This window comes from Anomaloglossus baeobatrachus, chromosome 10 (genome assembly GCF_048569485.1).
Source record: "Anomaloglossus baeobatrachus isolate aAnoBae1 chromosome 10, aAnoBae1.hap1, whole genome shotgun sequence".
NCBI lineage: Eukaryota > Metazoa > Chordata > Amphibia > Anura > Aromobatidae > Anomaloglossus > Anomaloglossus baeobatrachus.
In genome coordinates this window covers 30814527-30829211 of record NC_134362.1, presented here as the reverse complement: position 1 = coordinate 30829211, position 14685 = coordinate 30814527, and the positions used below count along the sequence as shown (strand labels likewise).

At 46.2% G+C, this 14685-nt stretch overlaps 1 protein-coding gene across 1 annotated transcript in view; it reads left to right on the top strand.

Moving 5' to 3' along the window:
- PRMT3 (protein arginine methyltransferase 3) overlaps positions 1-14685 on the top strand; it is a 130944-nt gene that overhangs the window by 69650 nt on the left and 46609 nt on the right. The window contains exon 12 of the mRNA XM_075326667.1: positions 12279-12466. Coding sequence (XP_075182782.1) covers positions 12279-12466 — 188 coding nt within the window. The remainder of the gene's footprint in view (positions 1-12278; positions 12467-14685) is intronic.

The following is a 14685-nucleotide window of genomic DNA, read 5'->3' as shown; positions in this document are numbered from 1 at the left end:
GCAATTATACGTTATATGCCAACACCCATTGATACACTGTGTTACTATATACTGGCAGTAATACGTGCTATATACTGGTGCCTTTACATTATTCATGAAGGCATGAATCCTTATTATAAACAAGCACAGGCATGATATATATGGGTGAAATAAGTATTGAACAGTAAGGTAGCAACAATAAAGTCTTGATGCAGCTCTATTGTTTTACCCATCTTGTGATGTTTCTTGTGTGGCACCTTAGTAATGAGACACTCAGCGATGTCTGCATTGGGGAGCATCAGACATGTCAAGAAGAAAGAACCGGCAGTAATACGTTATATGCCAACACCCACTGATACACTGTGTTACTATATACTGGCAGTGATACGTGCTATATACTGGTGCCTTTACATTATTCATGAAGGCATGAATCCTTATAAACAAGCACTGGCATGATATATATGGGTGAAATAAATATTGATCAATAAGGTTGCAACAATAAGGTCTTGATGCAGCTCGCTGGTTTTACCCATCATGTGATGTTTCTTGTGTGGCATCTTAGTAATGAGACATCTTTTTATAGGCCATCCGTTCATCCAGCTGATATTATTTTTCACTCGGTGGCAGGATTGCTTTCTAATCTGATAAATTTCAGCTGGTGTCAGGACTTTCCATGGCTTTTTGCACCCCTTTTTGCATGTGTTCAGTACTTTTTCGGTGCGTCATTCCTCATTATTACACATCACTTAATTTATGGACATCTAAGGTTTGATTTCTGTGCCTGTGTGGATTGCATGGGTCGTAATTTGCAACTGTTATAATCGTATATAGCCATATTATCCAGTAGCATAGTATATATGTGTTACTTATAACCACCCTTTTGTCGTCTCCGATATTATTATTTTATGACAATATTTGGGAATTAATGTGCTGACATCATAACCATATGTGACTATAATAATGGTATCTGTGGTTGTTTCTGGGCCAGAGTTTTTTCTGCTTTTGATGACGTCTTTATACATTGTATCCAGGAGAGGGGGTCCGGCTTTGTGTGCGGGGAGTTGTTTCTCTGAATGTCCTTTTTGGCCTTTTTTTCTGGCTGGGGATTTGTAATCGGCCCGGCCTCGTCTTGGGTCTTCCTCCACGTGAGTTGTTACCGGTGACAAATGATTCTGGGCAGTGAATCGAGAAGGACACAGATGTCAGAGCCATGAATCCTCAGATGGACGATGACGAGCCATTTCCCTCCAATCAGCACTTTGTTAATTTTACCTGGGAGGGAGAATAATTATTCATCTTTTCCCCTCGGTTTCTGCAGTCGTTGTAATTGAATCACAGATACAGGACACGGACATCCGGCCCCGAGCCCCCAGATGTTCAGTGACCCACCTCTAACATACAAGCTTAGGACTCAACGCCTTTTCCCGTTTGGCAGAATTAGGCTATTGCCCTCTGTTATCAGCCATTTCATGGAAACAATAGTGGAAACAATCTATTACTCCTTTATTTTCAGCCGGTTGAAGCAAGGAGAGATTGTTTTGAGCTGTTCTATAGACAGTCTATTACTCTCTGTTATCAGCCTGTAACTACTATAATGTATGTACACAGTGACTGCACCACCAGAATAGTGAGGGCAGCTCTGGAGTATAATACAGGATGTAACTCAAGATCTGTAATGTATCTACACAGTGACTGCAACAGCAGAATAGTGAGTGCAGCTCTGGAGTATAATACAGGAGGTAACTCAGGATCAATACAGGATAGGTAATGTGTATATACACAGTGACTGCACCAGCAGAATAGTGAGTGCAGCTCTGGAGTATAATACAGGAGGTAACTCAGGATCAATACAGGATAGGTAATGTATGTACACAGTAACTGCACCAGCAGAATAGTGAGTGCAGCTCTAGGGTATAGTACATAATAAGTAATGTATGTACAAAGTGACTGCAACAGCAGAATAGTGAGTGCAGCTCTGGCATATAATACAATATGTAACTTAGGATAAGTAATGTATGTACAAAGTGACTGCACCAGCAGAATAGTGAGTGCAGCTCTGGAGTATAATACAGGATGTAACTCAGGATCAGTACAGGATAAGTAATGTAATTTATGTACACAGTGACTGCACCAGCAGAATAGTGAGTGCAGCTCTGGAGTATAATACAGGAGGTAACTCGGGATCAAATATGAGGATAAGTAATGTAATGTATGTACACAGTGACTGCACCAGCAGAATAGTGAGTGCAGCTCTGGAGTATAATACAGGCTGTAACTCAGGATCAGTAATGTAATGTATGTACACAGTGACTGCACAAGCAGAATAGTGAGTGCAGCTCTGGAGTATAATACAGGAGGTAACTCAGGATCAGTACAGGATCAGTAATGTAATGTATGTACACATCGACTGCACCAGCAGAATAGTGAGTGCAGCTCTGGAGTATAATACAGGAGGTAACTCAGGATCAGTACAGGATAAGTAATGTAATGTTTGTACACAGTGACTGCACCAGCAGAATAGTGAGTGCAGCTCTGGAGTATAATACAGGATGTAACTCAGGATCAGTAATGTAATGTATGTACACAGTGACTGCACCAGCAGAATAGTGAGTGCAGCTCTGGAGTATAATACAGGATGTAACTCAGGATCAGTACAGGATAAGTAATGTATGTACACAGTGACTGCACCAGCAGAATAGTGAGTGCAGCTCTGAAGTATAATACATTAGGTAACTAATGATCAGTACAGATTAAATAAAATAACAGAGTGATTCTCTATAGTAACTGGCAGTATTCGGTCCGCACTGGCGGCCTGAGGAGCGTCCATGCTGTCTGTAGATACCTGTATTCTTATTAGGGCCACAGATTGAGAATTGTTTTCCAACTTCTTGAATTTTATTTCACCCATGATTTCAATTATAGAAGTTTATTGAAGCGTGTTAGACCTGTGATTGCCTACACGATGGCTGACCGGTGATTTATGGGAGCAGGATCCTCCTCACCTTTTTGCTTTTTGTATATTGACTTATTCCTCTAACGTTTTCTCAGATTTCACTGTAAAGATTTGATCTTTGGTTGATATAAAGTCTGTTTTGACTTTTCTTCGCCTTTGAGTTTTTACGATCTTTCACTGTAGAACAATCAGCAGATACAAATGTGATAATAAACTGTTTATGGAGCAGAAAACACAAAATATTACAGATGGAGGCGAGTGCAGAACGCGACTCTCACTCGTTACTCTCAGAACCATCTGCCGGATTCCTTCCCTTGTGGAAATGACAGATATCACTGTAAGCAACGCAACATTATCTGCAGAGCATTGTAACACCTGACTGCGAGAGGGTAATGTGTCACCTCCGATCACCGGGGCGTATATAGAATTAATATAACCTCTGCAGTATGTGACATTACTTATAATACAGGAGGTAACTCAGGATCAGTAATGTATATACACAGTGACTGCACCAGCAGAATAGTGAGTGCAGCTCTGGAGTATAATACATGATTTAACTCAGGATCAGTAATGTAGTGTGCGTACACAGTGACTGCACCAGCAGAATAGTGAGTGCAGCTCTGGAGTATAATACATGATTTAACTCAAGATCAGTAATGTAGTGTGCGTACACAGTGACTGCACCAGCAGAATAGTGAGTGCAGCTCTGGAGTATAATACAGGAGGTAACTCAGGATCAGTATAGGATAAGTAATGTAATGTATGTACACAGTGACTGCACCAGCAGAATAGTGAGGGCAGCTCTGGAGTATAATGCTGGATATAACTCTATATCTGTAATGTACATACACTACAGTTCAAAAGTTTAGGGTCACTTAGATATTTCCTTATTTTTGAAAGAAAAGCACATTTTTTTCAATGAAGCTAACATTAAATTAAACAGACATCCCCTCTATACATTGTTAATGTGGTAAATGACTATTCTAGCTGCAAGCGTCTGGTTTTTAATGCAATATCTACATAGGTGTATAGAGGCCCATTTCCAACAACCACCACTCCATTGTTCTAATGGTACATTGTGTTTGCTAACTGTGTTAGAAGGCTAATGGATGTTTAGAAATCTCTTAAAAACCCTTATTCAAGTATGTTAGCACAGCTGAAAATTGTTTTGCTGATTAGAGAAGCTATAAAACTGACCATCCTTTGAGCTAGTTGAGAATCTGGAGCATTACATTTGTTGGTTCCATTAAACTCTCAAAATGGCCAGAAAAAGAGAGCTTTCATGTTAAACTTGACAGTCTATTCTTGTTCTTAGAAATGAAGGATATTCTATGTGAGAAATTGCCAAGAAACTAAAGATTTCCTACAACGGTGTGTACTACTCCCTTCAGAGGAGAGCACAAACAGGCTGTAACCAGAGTAGAAAGAGGAGTGGGAGGCCGCGCTGCACAGCTGAGCAGCAAGACAAGTGCATTAGAGTCTCTAGTGTGAGAAATCCACGCCCCACAGGGCCTCAACTGGCAGCTTCATTACATAGTACCCGCAAAACCCCAGTGTCAGCGTCTACAGTGAAGAGGCGACTCCGGGATGCCGGCCTTCAGGGCAGAGTGGCAAAGAAAAAGCCATATCTGAGACTGGCTAATAAAAGAAAAGATTAATATGGGCAAAAGAACACAGACATTGGACAGAGGAAGACTGGAAAAAAGTGTTATGGACGGACGAATCGAAGTTTGAGGTGTTTGGATCACACAGAAGAACATTTGTGAGACGCAAAACTACTGAAAAGATCCTGGAAGACTGCCTGACGCCTTCTGTCAAGCATGGTGGAGGTAATGTGATGGTCTGTGGTTGCTTTGGTGCTGGTAAAGTGCGAGATTTGTACAAGGTAAAAGGGATATTGAATAAGGAAGGCTATCGCTCCATTTTGCAACGCCATGCCATACCCTGTGGACAGCGCTCGATTGGAGCCAATTTCATCCTGCAACAGGACAATGACCCAAAGCCACCTCCAAATTATGCATGAACTATATAGGGAAGAAGCAGGCAGCTGGTATCTATAATGGAGTGGCAGCCCAGTCTCCAGACCTCAACCCTATAGAGCTGTTGTGGGAGCAGCTTTACCGTATGGTGTAAAAACTGCCCATCACGCCAATGCAACTTGTTGGAGGGGGAAGCATGGGGGGAAATATCTCCAGATTACCTCCGCAAATTAACAGCTAGATGCCAAAGGTCTGCAAAGCTGGAATTGCTGCAAAGGAGCATCCTGTGCCGAAAGCAAAGTGTGAAGAGAACATTATTATTTCAAGTAAAAATCATTATTTCTGACCTCGTCACTGTCTGGACCATATTCTCTATTCATTATGCAACTCATCTGATAAATAAAAGTGGGATTTTTCATGGAAAAGACAAAATTGTCTGGAGGACCCCAAACTTTTGAACTGTAGTGTACACAGTGACTGCACCAGCAGAATAGTGAGTGCAGCTCTGGAGTATAATACAGGAGGTAACTCAGGATCAGTACAGGATAAGTAATGTAATATATGTACACAGTGACTGCACCAGCAGAATAGTGAGTGCAGCTCTGGAGTGTAATACAGGATGTAACTCAGGATCAGTACAGGATCAGTAATATAATGTATGTACACTGACTGCACCAGCAGAATAGTGAGTGCAGCTCTGGAGTATAATGCAGGATGTAACCCAGGATCAGTACAGGATTAGTAATGTAATGTATGTACACAGTGCAGCTCTGGAGTATAATACAGGATGTAACCCAGGATCAGTACAGGATTAGTAATGTATGTACACAGTGACTGCACCAGCAGAATAGTGAGTGCAGCTCTGGAGTGTAATACAGGCTGTAACTCTGGATCAGTACAGGATAAGTAATGTAATGCATGTACACAGTGACTGCACTAGCAGAATAGTGAGTGCAGCTCTGGAGTGTAATACTGGCTGTAACTCTGGATCAGTACACGATAAGTAATTGTACTGTGTGTACATTGCAATAAAACCTTTTATGTAGAATACTTCCATATATAAATGATGCTCTCAGGTGATATAAATCAATATTTCTTTGTCGCTCCATTGGGAGACCCAGACAATTGGGTGTATAGGCTATGCCTCCGGAGGCCGCACAAAGTATTACACTAAAAGTGTAAAGCCCCTCCCCTTCTGCCTATACACCCCACGGGCTCCTCAGTTTTTATGCTTTGTGCGAAGGAGGCAGACATGCACGCACAGCTCCACAGATTGGTCAGCAGCAGCTGCTGACTATGTCGGATGGAAGAAAAGTGGGCCCATATAGGGCCCCCAGCATGCTCCCTTCTCACCCCACTCTTGTCGGCGGTGTTGTTAAGGTTGAGGTATCCATTGCGGGTACGGAGGCTGGAGCCCACATGCTGTTTTCCTTTCCCATCCCCCTTAGGGCTCTGGGTGAAGTGGGATCCTATCGGTCTCCAGGCACTGAGACCGTGCTTCATCCACAACTCCTGAGGAGCCTGCTGGATAGGAGCCGGGTATCGTACAGGGACATGGCCCTGCTACTTGGAGGTACTCTGTGTCCCCGTGGGGACCGCGCACAGCAACACTCCAGCATTGCTGGGTGTGCTAGTGCACCGGGGACCGCGGCACTGACCGGGTTAATTGTGCCATTACACACTCAGCGTCGCTGAGTGTGTTTATGTATGGGGACTACCGCGCTGACCGCCGCTGCCATGGTTAACACTGCGGCGCGGCTGGGACTTGTAGTGCGCCGGGGACTTCCGCGCCGGCCGCGCTTATACGGCGGCCGCGCTTATTACTCGAGTCCCCGGCTTCTGCGGCCTAGTCTTTTTTCCTCCCGCCCCCAGCCCTGACAGGCAGGGGAAGGGCGGGACGCTGTACAGACGAGCAGCAATGAGGGCTGGAGCATGCTTTGCATACTCCACCCCCCTCACTGTGCACAGTGGGGCTCCAGTTCCCGCACTTTCTGGGTCACGCCCACGGCTCCCTCCTCTCCTCAGTACGCCGGCAGCCATTCCTGTCAGCTCCTCGGACGCTGCAGAGGGGGACAAATTCTGGGAGACCCAGGCAGGGATTCTGGTGGCCTCACAACCGCTTTAAGCGGGTGGTAAGCAGCACCTGTGGTGCTAGCCCCATTGTGCAGAAGTGTAATTATAAATTATATGTTTATGGTATATACTTTACACTGTATGGTGCACAGTTGATTTCTGGCTATATACCCTATTGTGTTCAGGGAAGACAATAGCATGGCGCCCACAAAAGGCAGGGGTGCCAAAACACAGGCTTATTATGCTGCCTGCGCCGCATGTACGACGCCGCTACCGGCAGGTTTTACTGACCCTCATTGTGTGCACTGCTCGGCCCCTGCTGCACTCACTCAGCCGGAGCCTCTGCTAAGAGGGGCCCAGGGGGAGCCACCTGCTAACACTGTTCAGGTGACGGAGACGGAGTTTGCAGTCTTTACGGATAAACTCTCTGAAACTATGGCTAAGATACTAGAAGCCTTGCAGTCCAGACCGGTATCTCAGCACAGGGACACTGTTGAATCATTGTTCCCTGGCCCCCCTCAGTTGGACCAACAATGTCCCCCCGGGGTATCTCATAGATCCCAGTCTGGGGGCTCTGACACGGACCCCAGCCCCAGACAGATTAAGCGAGCTCGCTTGGAAATTCCCTCGACATCATCATATTGTTCAGGGTCTCAGCGGGGGGAATCTCTGGTTGATGACGCGGAGGTAGCTGATCAGGATTCTGATCCTGAGGCCGCTCTCAACCTTGATACTCCGGACGGGGACGCCATAGTGAACGACCTTATTGCGTCCATCAATCGTATGTTGGATATTTCTCCCTCAGCTCCTCCGGTGGAGGAGTCAGCTTCTCAGCAGGAGAAATTCCGTTTCAGGTTTCCCAAGCGTACACCGAGTATGTTTCTGGACCACTCTGATTTCAGAGAGGCAGTCCAGAATCACCATGATTGTCCAGATAAGCGTTTTTCTAAGCGCCTTAAGGATACACGTTATCCCTTTCCCCCTGACGTGGTCAAAGGTTGGACTCAGTGTCCCAAGGTGGATCCTCCAATCTCCAGACTGGCGGCTAGATCCATACTTGCAGTGGAAGATGGGGCTTCACTCAAGGATGCCACTGAGAGGCAGATGGAGCTCTGGTTGAAATCCATCTATGAAGCTATCGGCGCTTCTTTTGCCCCAGCATTCGCAGCCGTATGGGCGCTACAAGCTATATCAGCAGGTCAAACGCAAATTGACGCAGCCACACGCACTTCCGCGCCGCAGGTGGCGTCCATAACCGCTCAGACGTCGGCATTTGCGTCTTACGCTATTAATGCTGTCCTGGACTCTGCGAGCCGTACGGCGGTTGCATCCGCCAATTCGGTGGTACTCCGCAGGGCCTTGTGGCTACGGGAATGGAAGGCAGATTCTGCTTCCAAAAAGCGCTTAACCAGTTTGCCAATTTCTGGCGACCGATTGTTTGGCGAGCGTTTGGATGAAATCATCAAACAATCCAAGGGAAAGGATACATCCTTACCCCAGCCCAAACCGAACATACCCCAACAGAGGAGGGGGCAGTCGAGGTTTCGGTCCTTTCGGGGCGCGGGCAGGTCCCAATTCTCCTCGTCCAAAAGGCCTCAGAAAGATCAAAGGAACTCTGATTCATGACGGTCTAAGGCACGTCCTAAAAAGACCACCGGAGGTGCCGCTACCAAAGCGGCTTCCTCATGACTTTCGGCCTCCTCAATCCGCATCCTCGGTCGGTGGCAGGCTCTCCCGCTTTTGCGACACCTGGCTGCCACGGGTAAAAGACCGTTGGGTGAGAGACATTCTGTTTCACGGTTACAAGATAGAGTTCACCTCTCGTCCCCCGACTCGATTCTTCAGGTCATCCCCGCCTCCCGAGCGAGCCGAGGCTCTTCTGCAGGCGCTGGGCACTCTGAAGGCAGAAGGAGTGGTGGTCCCTGTTCCTCTTCAGCAACAGGGTCACGGTTTCTACTCCAACCTGTTTGTGGTCCCAAAGAAGGACGGGTCTTTCCGTCCTGTCCTGGACCTGAAACTGCTCAACAAACACGTAAGGACCAGGCGGTTCCGGATGGAATCCCTCCGCTCCATCATCGCCTCAATGTCCCAAGGAGATTTCCTTGCATCGATCGATATCAAAGATGCTTATCTCCACGTACCGATTGCTCCAGAGCACCAGCGCTTCTTGCGCTTCGCCATAGGAAACTAACACCTGCAGTTCGTGGCACTGCCGTTCGGCCTGGCAACAGCCCCACGGGTTTTCACCAAGGTTATGGCTACGGTAGTAGCGGTCCTCCACTCTCAGGGTCACTCGGTGATCCCTTACTTAGACGATCTGCTGATCAAGGCACCCTCTCAAGAGGCATGTCAACACAGCCTCGACGCTACTCTGGAGACTCTCCAGAGTTTCGGGTGGATCATCAATTTTCCAAAGTCAAATCTGACACCGGCCCAATCGCTGACTTACCTTGGCATGGAGTTTCATACCCTCTCAGCGATAGTGAAGCTTCCGCTGATCAAGCAGCGTTCACTACAGAAAGGGGAGCAATCTCTCCTTCAAGGTCAGGCACACCCATTGAGGCGCCTCATGCACTTCCTGGGGAAGATGGTGGCAGCAATGGAGGCAGTCCCTTTCGCGCAGTTTCACCTGCGTCCTCTTCAATGGGACATCCTACGCAAATGGGACAGGAAGCAGACGTCCCTCGACAGGAACGTCTCCCTCTCTCAGGCGACCAAAGCTTCCCTTCGGTGGTGGCTTCTTCCCACTTCATTATCGAAGGGGAAATCCTTCCTACCCCCATCCTGGGAGGTGGTCACGACGGACGCGAGTCTGTCAGGGTGGGGAGCGGGTTTTCTCCACCACAGGGCTCAGGGTACGTGGACCCAGCAAGAGTCCTCACTTCAGATCAATGTTCTGGAAATACGGGCAGTGTATCTTGCCCTGAAAGCGTTCCAGCAGTGGCTGGAAGGCAAGCAGATCCGAATTCAGTCGGACAATTCCACAGCGGTGGCATACATCAACCACCAAGGCGGCACACGCAGTCGGCAAGCCTTCCAGGAAGTCCGGCGGATTTTGATGTGGGTGGAAGCCACGGCCTCCACCATCTCTGCAGTTCACATCCCAGGCGTGGAAAACTGGGAAGCAGATTATCTCAGTCGCCAGGGCATGGACGCAGGGGAATGGTCCCTTCACCCGGACGTGTTTCAGGAGATCTGTTGCCGCTGGGGGGGGCCGGACGTCGACCTCATGGCGTCCCGGCACAACAACAAGGTACCGACGTTCATGGCACGGTCTCAAGATCCCAGAGCTATGGCGGCAGACGCCTTAGTTTAGGATTGGTCGCAGTTTCAGCTCCCTTATGTGTTTCCTCCTCTGGCACTGTTGCCCAGAGTGTTACGCAAGATCAGGGCCGAATGCCGCCGCGTCATCCTCGTCGCTCCAGACTGGCCGAGGAGGTCGTGGTACCCGGATCTGTGGCATCTCACGGTCGGCCAACCGTGGGCACTACCAGACCGACCAGACTTGCTGTCTCAAGGGCCGTTTTTCCATCTGAATTCTGCGGCCCTCAACCTGACTGTGTGGCCATTGAGTCCTAGATCTAGCGTCTTCAGGATTATCTCAAGAGGTCATTGCCACTATGAGACAGGCTAGGAAACCAACGTCCACCAAGATCTACCACAGGACGTGGAAAATTTTCCTGTCGTGGTGCTCTGCTCAGGGTTTTTCTCCCTGGCCTTTTGCCTTGCCCACTTTTCTGTCCTTCCTTCAATCTGGACTGGAAAAGGGTTTGTCGCTCGGCTCCCTTAAGGGACAAGTCTCAGCGCTCTCTGTGTTTTTCCAGAAGCGCCTAGCCAGACTTCCACAGGTACGCACGTTCCTGCAGGGGGTTTGTCACATCGTTCCTCCTTACAAGCGGCCGTTAGAACCCTGGGATCTGAACAGGGTGCTGATGGTTCTGCAGAAACCACCATTCGAGCCGATGAGGGATATTTCTCTCTCACGCCTTTCGCAGAAAGTGGTTTTCCTAGTAGCAGTCACTTCTCTTCGGAGAGTGTCCGAGCTAGCAGCGTTGTCGTGCAAAGCCCCTTTCCTGGTGTTTCACCAGGACAAGGTGGTTCTGCGTCCGGTTCCGGAATTTCTCCCTAAGGTGGTATCCCCCTTTCATCTCAATCAGGATATCTCCTTACCTTCTTTTTGTCCTCATCCAGTTCACCAATGTGAAAAGGATTTGCACTTGTTAGATCTGGTGAGAGCACTCAGACTCTACATTTCTCGTACGGCGCCCCTGCGCCGCTCGGATGCACTCTTTGTCCTTGTCGCTGGCCAGCGTAAAGGGTCACAGGCTTCCAAATCAACCCTGGCTCGGTGGATCAAGGAGCCAATTCTCGAAGCTTACCGTTCTGCTGGGCTTCCGGTTCCCTCAGGGCTGAAGGCCCATTCTACCAGAGCCGTGGGCGCGTCCTGGGCTTTGAGGCACCAGGCTACGGCTCAGCAGGTGTGTCAGGCGGCTACCTGGTCGAGCCTGCACACTTTCACGAAACACTATCAGGTGCATACCTATGCTTCGGCAGATGCCAGCCTAGGTAGACGAGTCCTTCAGGCGGCGGTTGCCCACCTGTAGGAAGGGGCCGTTTTACGGCTCTATTACGAGGTATTATTTTACCCACCCAGGGACTGCTTTTGGACGTCCCAATTGTCTGGGTCTCCCAATGGAGCGACAAAGAAGAAGGGAATTTTGTTTACTTACCGTAAATTCCTTTTCTTCTAGCTCCAATTGGGAGACCCAGCACCCGCCCCTGTTTTTTTGTGTACACATGTTGTTCATGTTGAATGGTTTCAGTTCTCCGATAGTTCTTCGGATTGAATTTACTTTAAACCAGTTTATAATTTTTTTCCTCCTTCTTGCTTTTGCACCAAAACTGAGGAGCCCGTGGGAGCACGGGGGGTGTATAGGCAGAAGGGGAGGGGCTTTACACTTTTAGTGTAATACTTTGTGCGGCCTCCGGAGGCATAGCCTATACACCCAATTGTCTGGGTCTCCCAATTGGAGCTAGAAGAAAAGGAATTTACGGTAAGTAAACAAAATTCCCTTCTTACCCACTTAAATCCCATGAAATCCCCAGTACACATCAGTTCTCCCTTCCTTTTTTTAATATGTATATAATATTCTCCTGATATCCCATATCGCCATTTCATCCCTCGTTTTAATTCTCCTTAGTTGATCTTTGCGGGTGGTTGTATGACTTCCATGTTGGGCAGATCTGTGACCGGTCACATACGTGTGTTTTGATCATTCTTTTGTGTCTTTCAGTTTATCCAGACCGGTGTAGTATCAGCGTTGTGGCTCTGTGTGATCCGGAGAAGCACACCGGAAAGCTGACGTTCTGGGACGATGTCTACGGGTTTAACATGTCGTGTATGAAGAAAGCCGTCCTGCCGGAAGCCATAGTGGAGGTCGTCAATCCTGACACCATGATCTCCGAGCCATCCGTTATAAAGGTAAATATCAGTATGGAGAAACCTAAAAATAAGGGACTTTGTCCTTGTTTTCCTGTCCATAGCTCCACAGACTCTCATGCCGTCCAGTATTTGTACCTAACTCGTGATGATCAGGATGTTCCTTTCATTGAGAGCAAGCAGAGATCTTGATGTTCCTTTCATTGAGAGCAAGCAGAGATCTTGATGTTCCTTTCATTGAGAGCAAGCAGAGATCTTGATGTTCCTTTCATTGAGAGCAAGCAGAGATCTTGATGTTCCTTTCATTGAGAGCAAGCAGAGATCTTGATGTTCCTTTCATTGAGAGCAAGCAGAGATCTTGATGTTCCTTTCATTGAGAGCAAGCAGAGATCTTGATGTTCCTTTCATTGAGAGCAAGCAGAGATCTTGATGTTCCTTTCATTGAGAGCAAGCAGAGATCTTGATGTTCCTTTCATTGAGAGCAAGCAGAGATCTTGATGTTCCTTTCATTGAGAGCAAGCAGAGATCTTGATGTTCCTTTCATTGAGAGCAAGCAGAGATCTTGATGTTCCTTTCATTGAGAGCAAGCAGAGATCTTGATGTTCCTTTCATTGAGAGCAAGCAGAGATCTTGATGTTCCTTTCATTGAGAGCAAGCAGAGATCTTGATGTTCCTTTCATTGAGAGCAAGAAGAGATCTTGATGTTCCTTTAATTGAGAGCAAGAAGAGATCTTGATGTTCCTTTCATTGAGAGCAAGAAGAGATCTTGATGTTCCTTTCATTGAGAGCAAGCAGAGATCTTGATGTTCCTTTCATTGAGAGCAAACTGAGATCTTGATGATCCTTTCATTGAGAGCAAACTGAGATCTTGATGTTCCTTTCATTGAGAGCAAGCAGAGATCTTGATGATCAGGATATAAAACAAAGTATTTTAGCATTTTCTTGAATCATTCATTAAGCTAATAGATATAAAATTGTAAAACCCAATTGTCTGCCCCTAATAAAAAAAAAAAAATATATATAAATAATTAAATAGAAAACTTTGGGAAAATCTATTTTTCTTTCCTGCTTTTGTTTTTCTATTAACCGGAACTTTTCAACACATTTTTATCTTCCAAAGAAAAATGACACCTTTTTTGTAGAGATCCGATGAGCCAATCATGAGAAATCTAGTGTAGAAGTTTTATGCAAATTAGGCAGAAAGTGCACTGGGGGCGTGTCACTGCACTTGTGATGGTTTACCCACGCCCCCAGTGCTTTTCCAGCCTGATTTGCATATGATTTCTACACTAGATTTCTCATGATTGGTAGATCGGATCTCTACAAAAAAGGTGTCATTTTTATTGGGGGACTATTTTATTATTGGGGGAATAGTTTTGTCATTCCTTTTATTGGCCCATACCACTGTTTCTATATATAATCACATTCTAACAGGTTCCCTTTTATGTTCTTTGCTACTTGCTCCAAAGGCAACATAGGAATGAGTTAAACTGATCCAGATTATTTTTCACAGTTAAAATTAGTTATTGAATTTTTATTTTTTTTATTTATTTTTTTTTATATTGGAGGAAATGAATGATGTCAGATAAACTTCCAGTATTGATTTTTTTTTTTCTTGAAATCGGTCATTTTTAGGTGGCTGCAGAGATGCGGGGGTTAACATGGATGAGACTGTCATTAATCTCTGTAGATGCCAGTAATTTGTGTCTCTCCTGAAACGCAGAATGTTGAGGAAAATCTTTTTTGCTTTTGATTTAACCAGAAAACGTTTCACCTATTGCTGAATGATCCTATTACATTTTGTTAATAATTAAAGGGAATCAGTCACCAGGTTTTTACCACCCCATATCAGAGCAGCTTATTATAGGGGCAGAGACCCTGATTCTAGTGATGTATCACTTATTGGGCTGCTTTCTGTAGTTTTGATAAAATCATAGTTTTTTCTCCTACCGATCTAGCAGTTCTCTGAATGCTGAGCCCTGTATAACCCCGCCCACACCATTGATTGGCAGCTCTCTGTGTACACTTCCAATCATTGGTGGGGTTATACAGAGCAATTAAATATGCAGCAGATTTTCTAGTTTTCTGATGATAATCTGCTGATAAAACAGTGATTTATTTTTTTATTATTTTTTTTTTTTAAATCGAAACTAAAGCAAGCAACCAAGTAAGTGACACATTGCTGGATTTGGGGACTTTCTCTACCTTATGCTGTACTCAGATTAGGTGGAGAGAAAAAAATGTCAGACTTCTCTGATCTC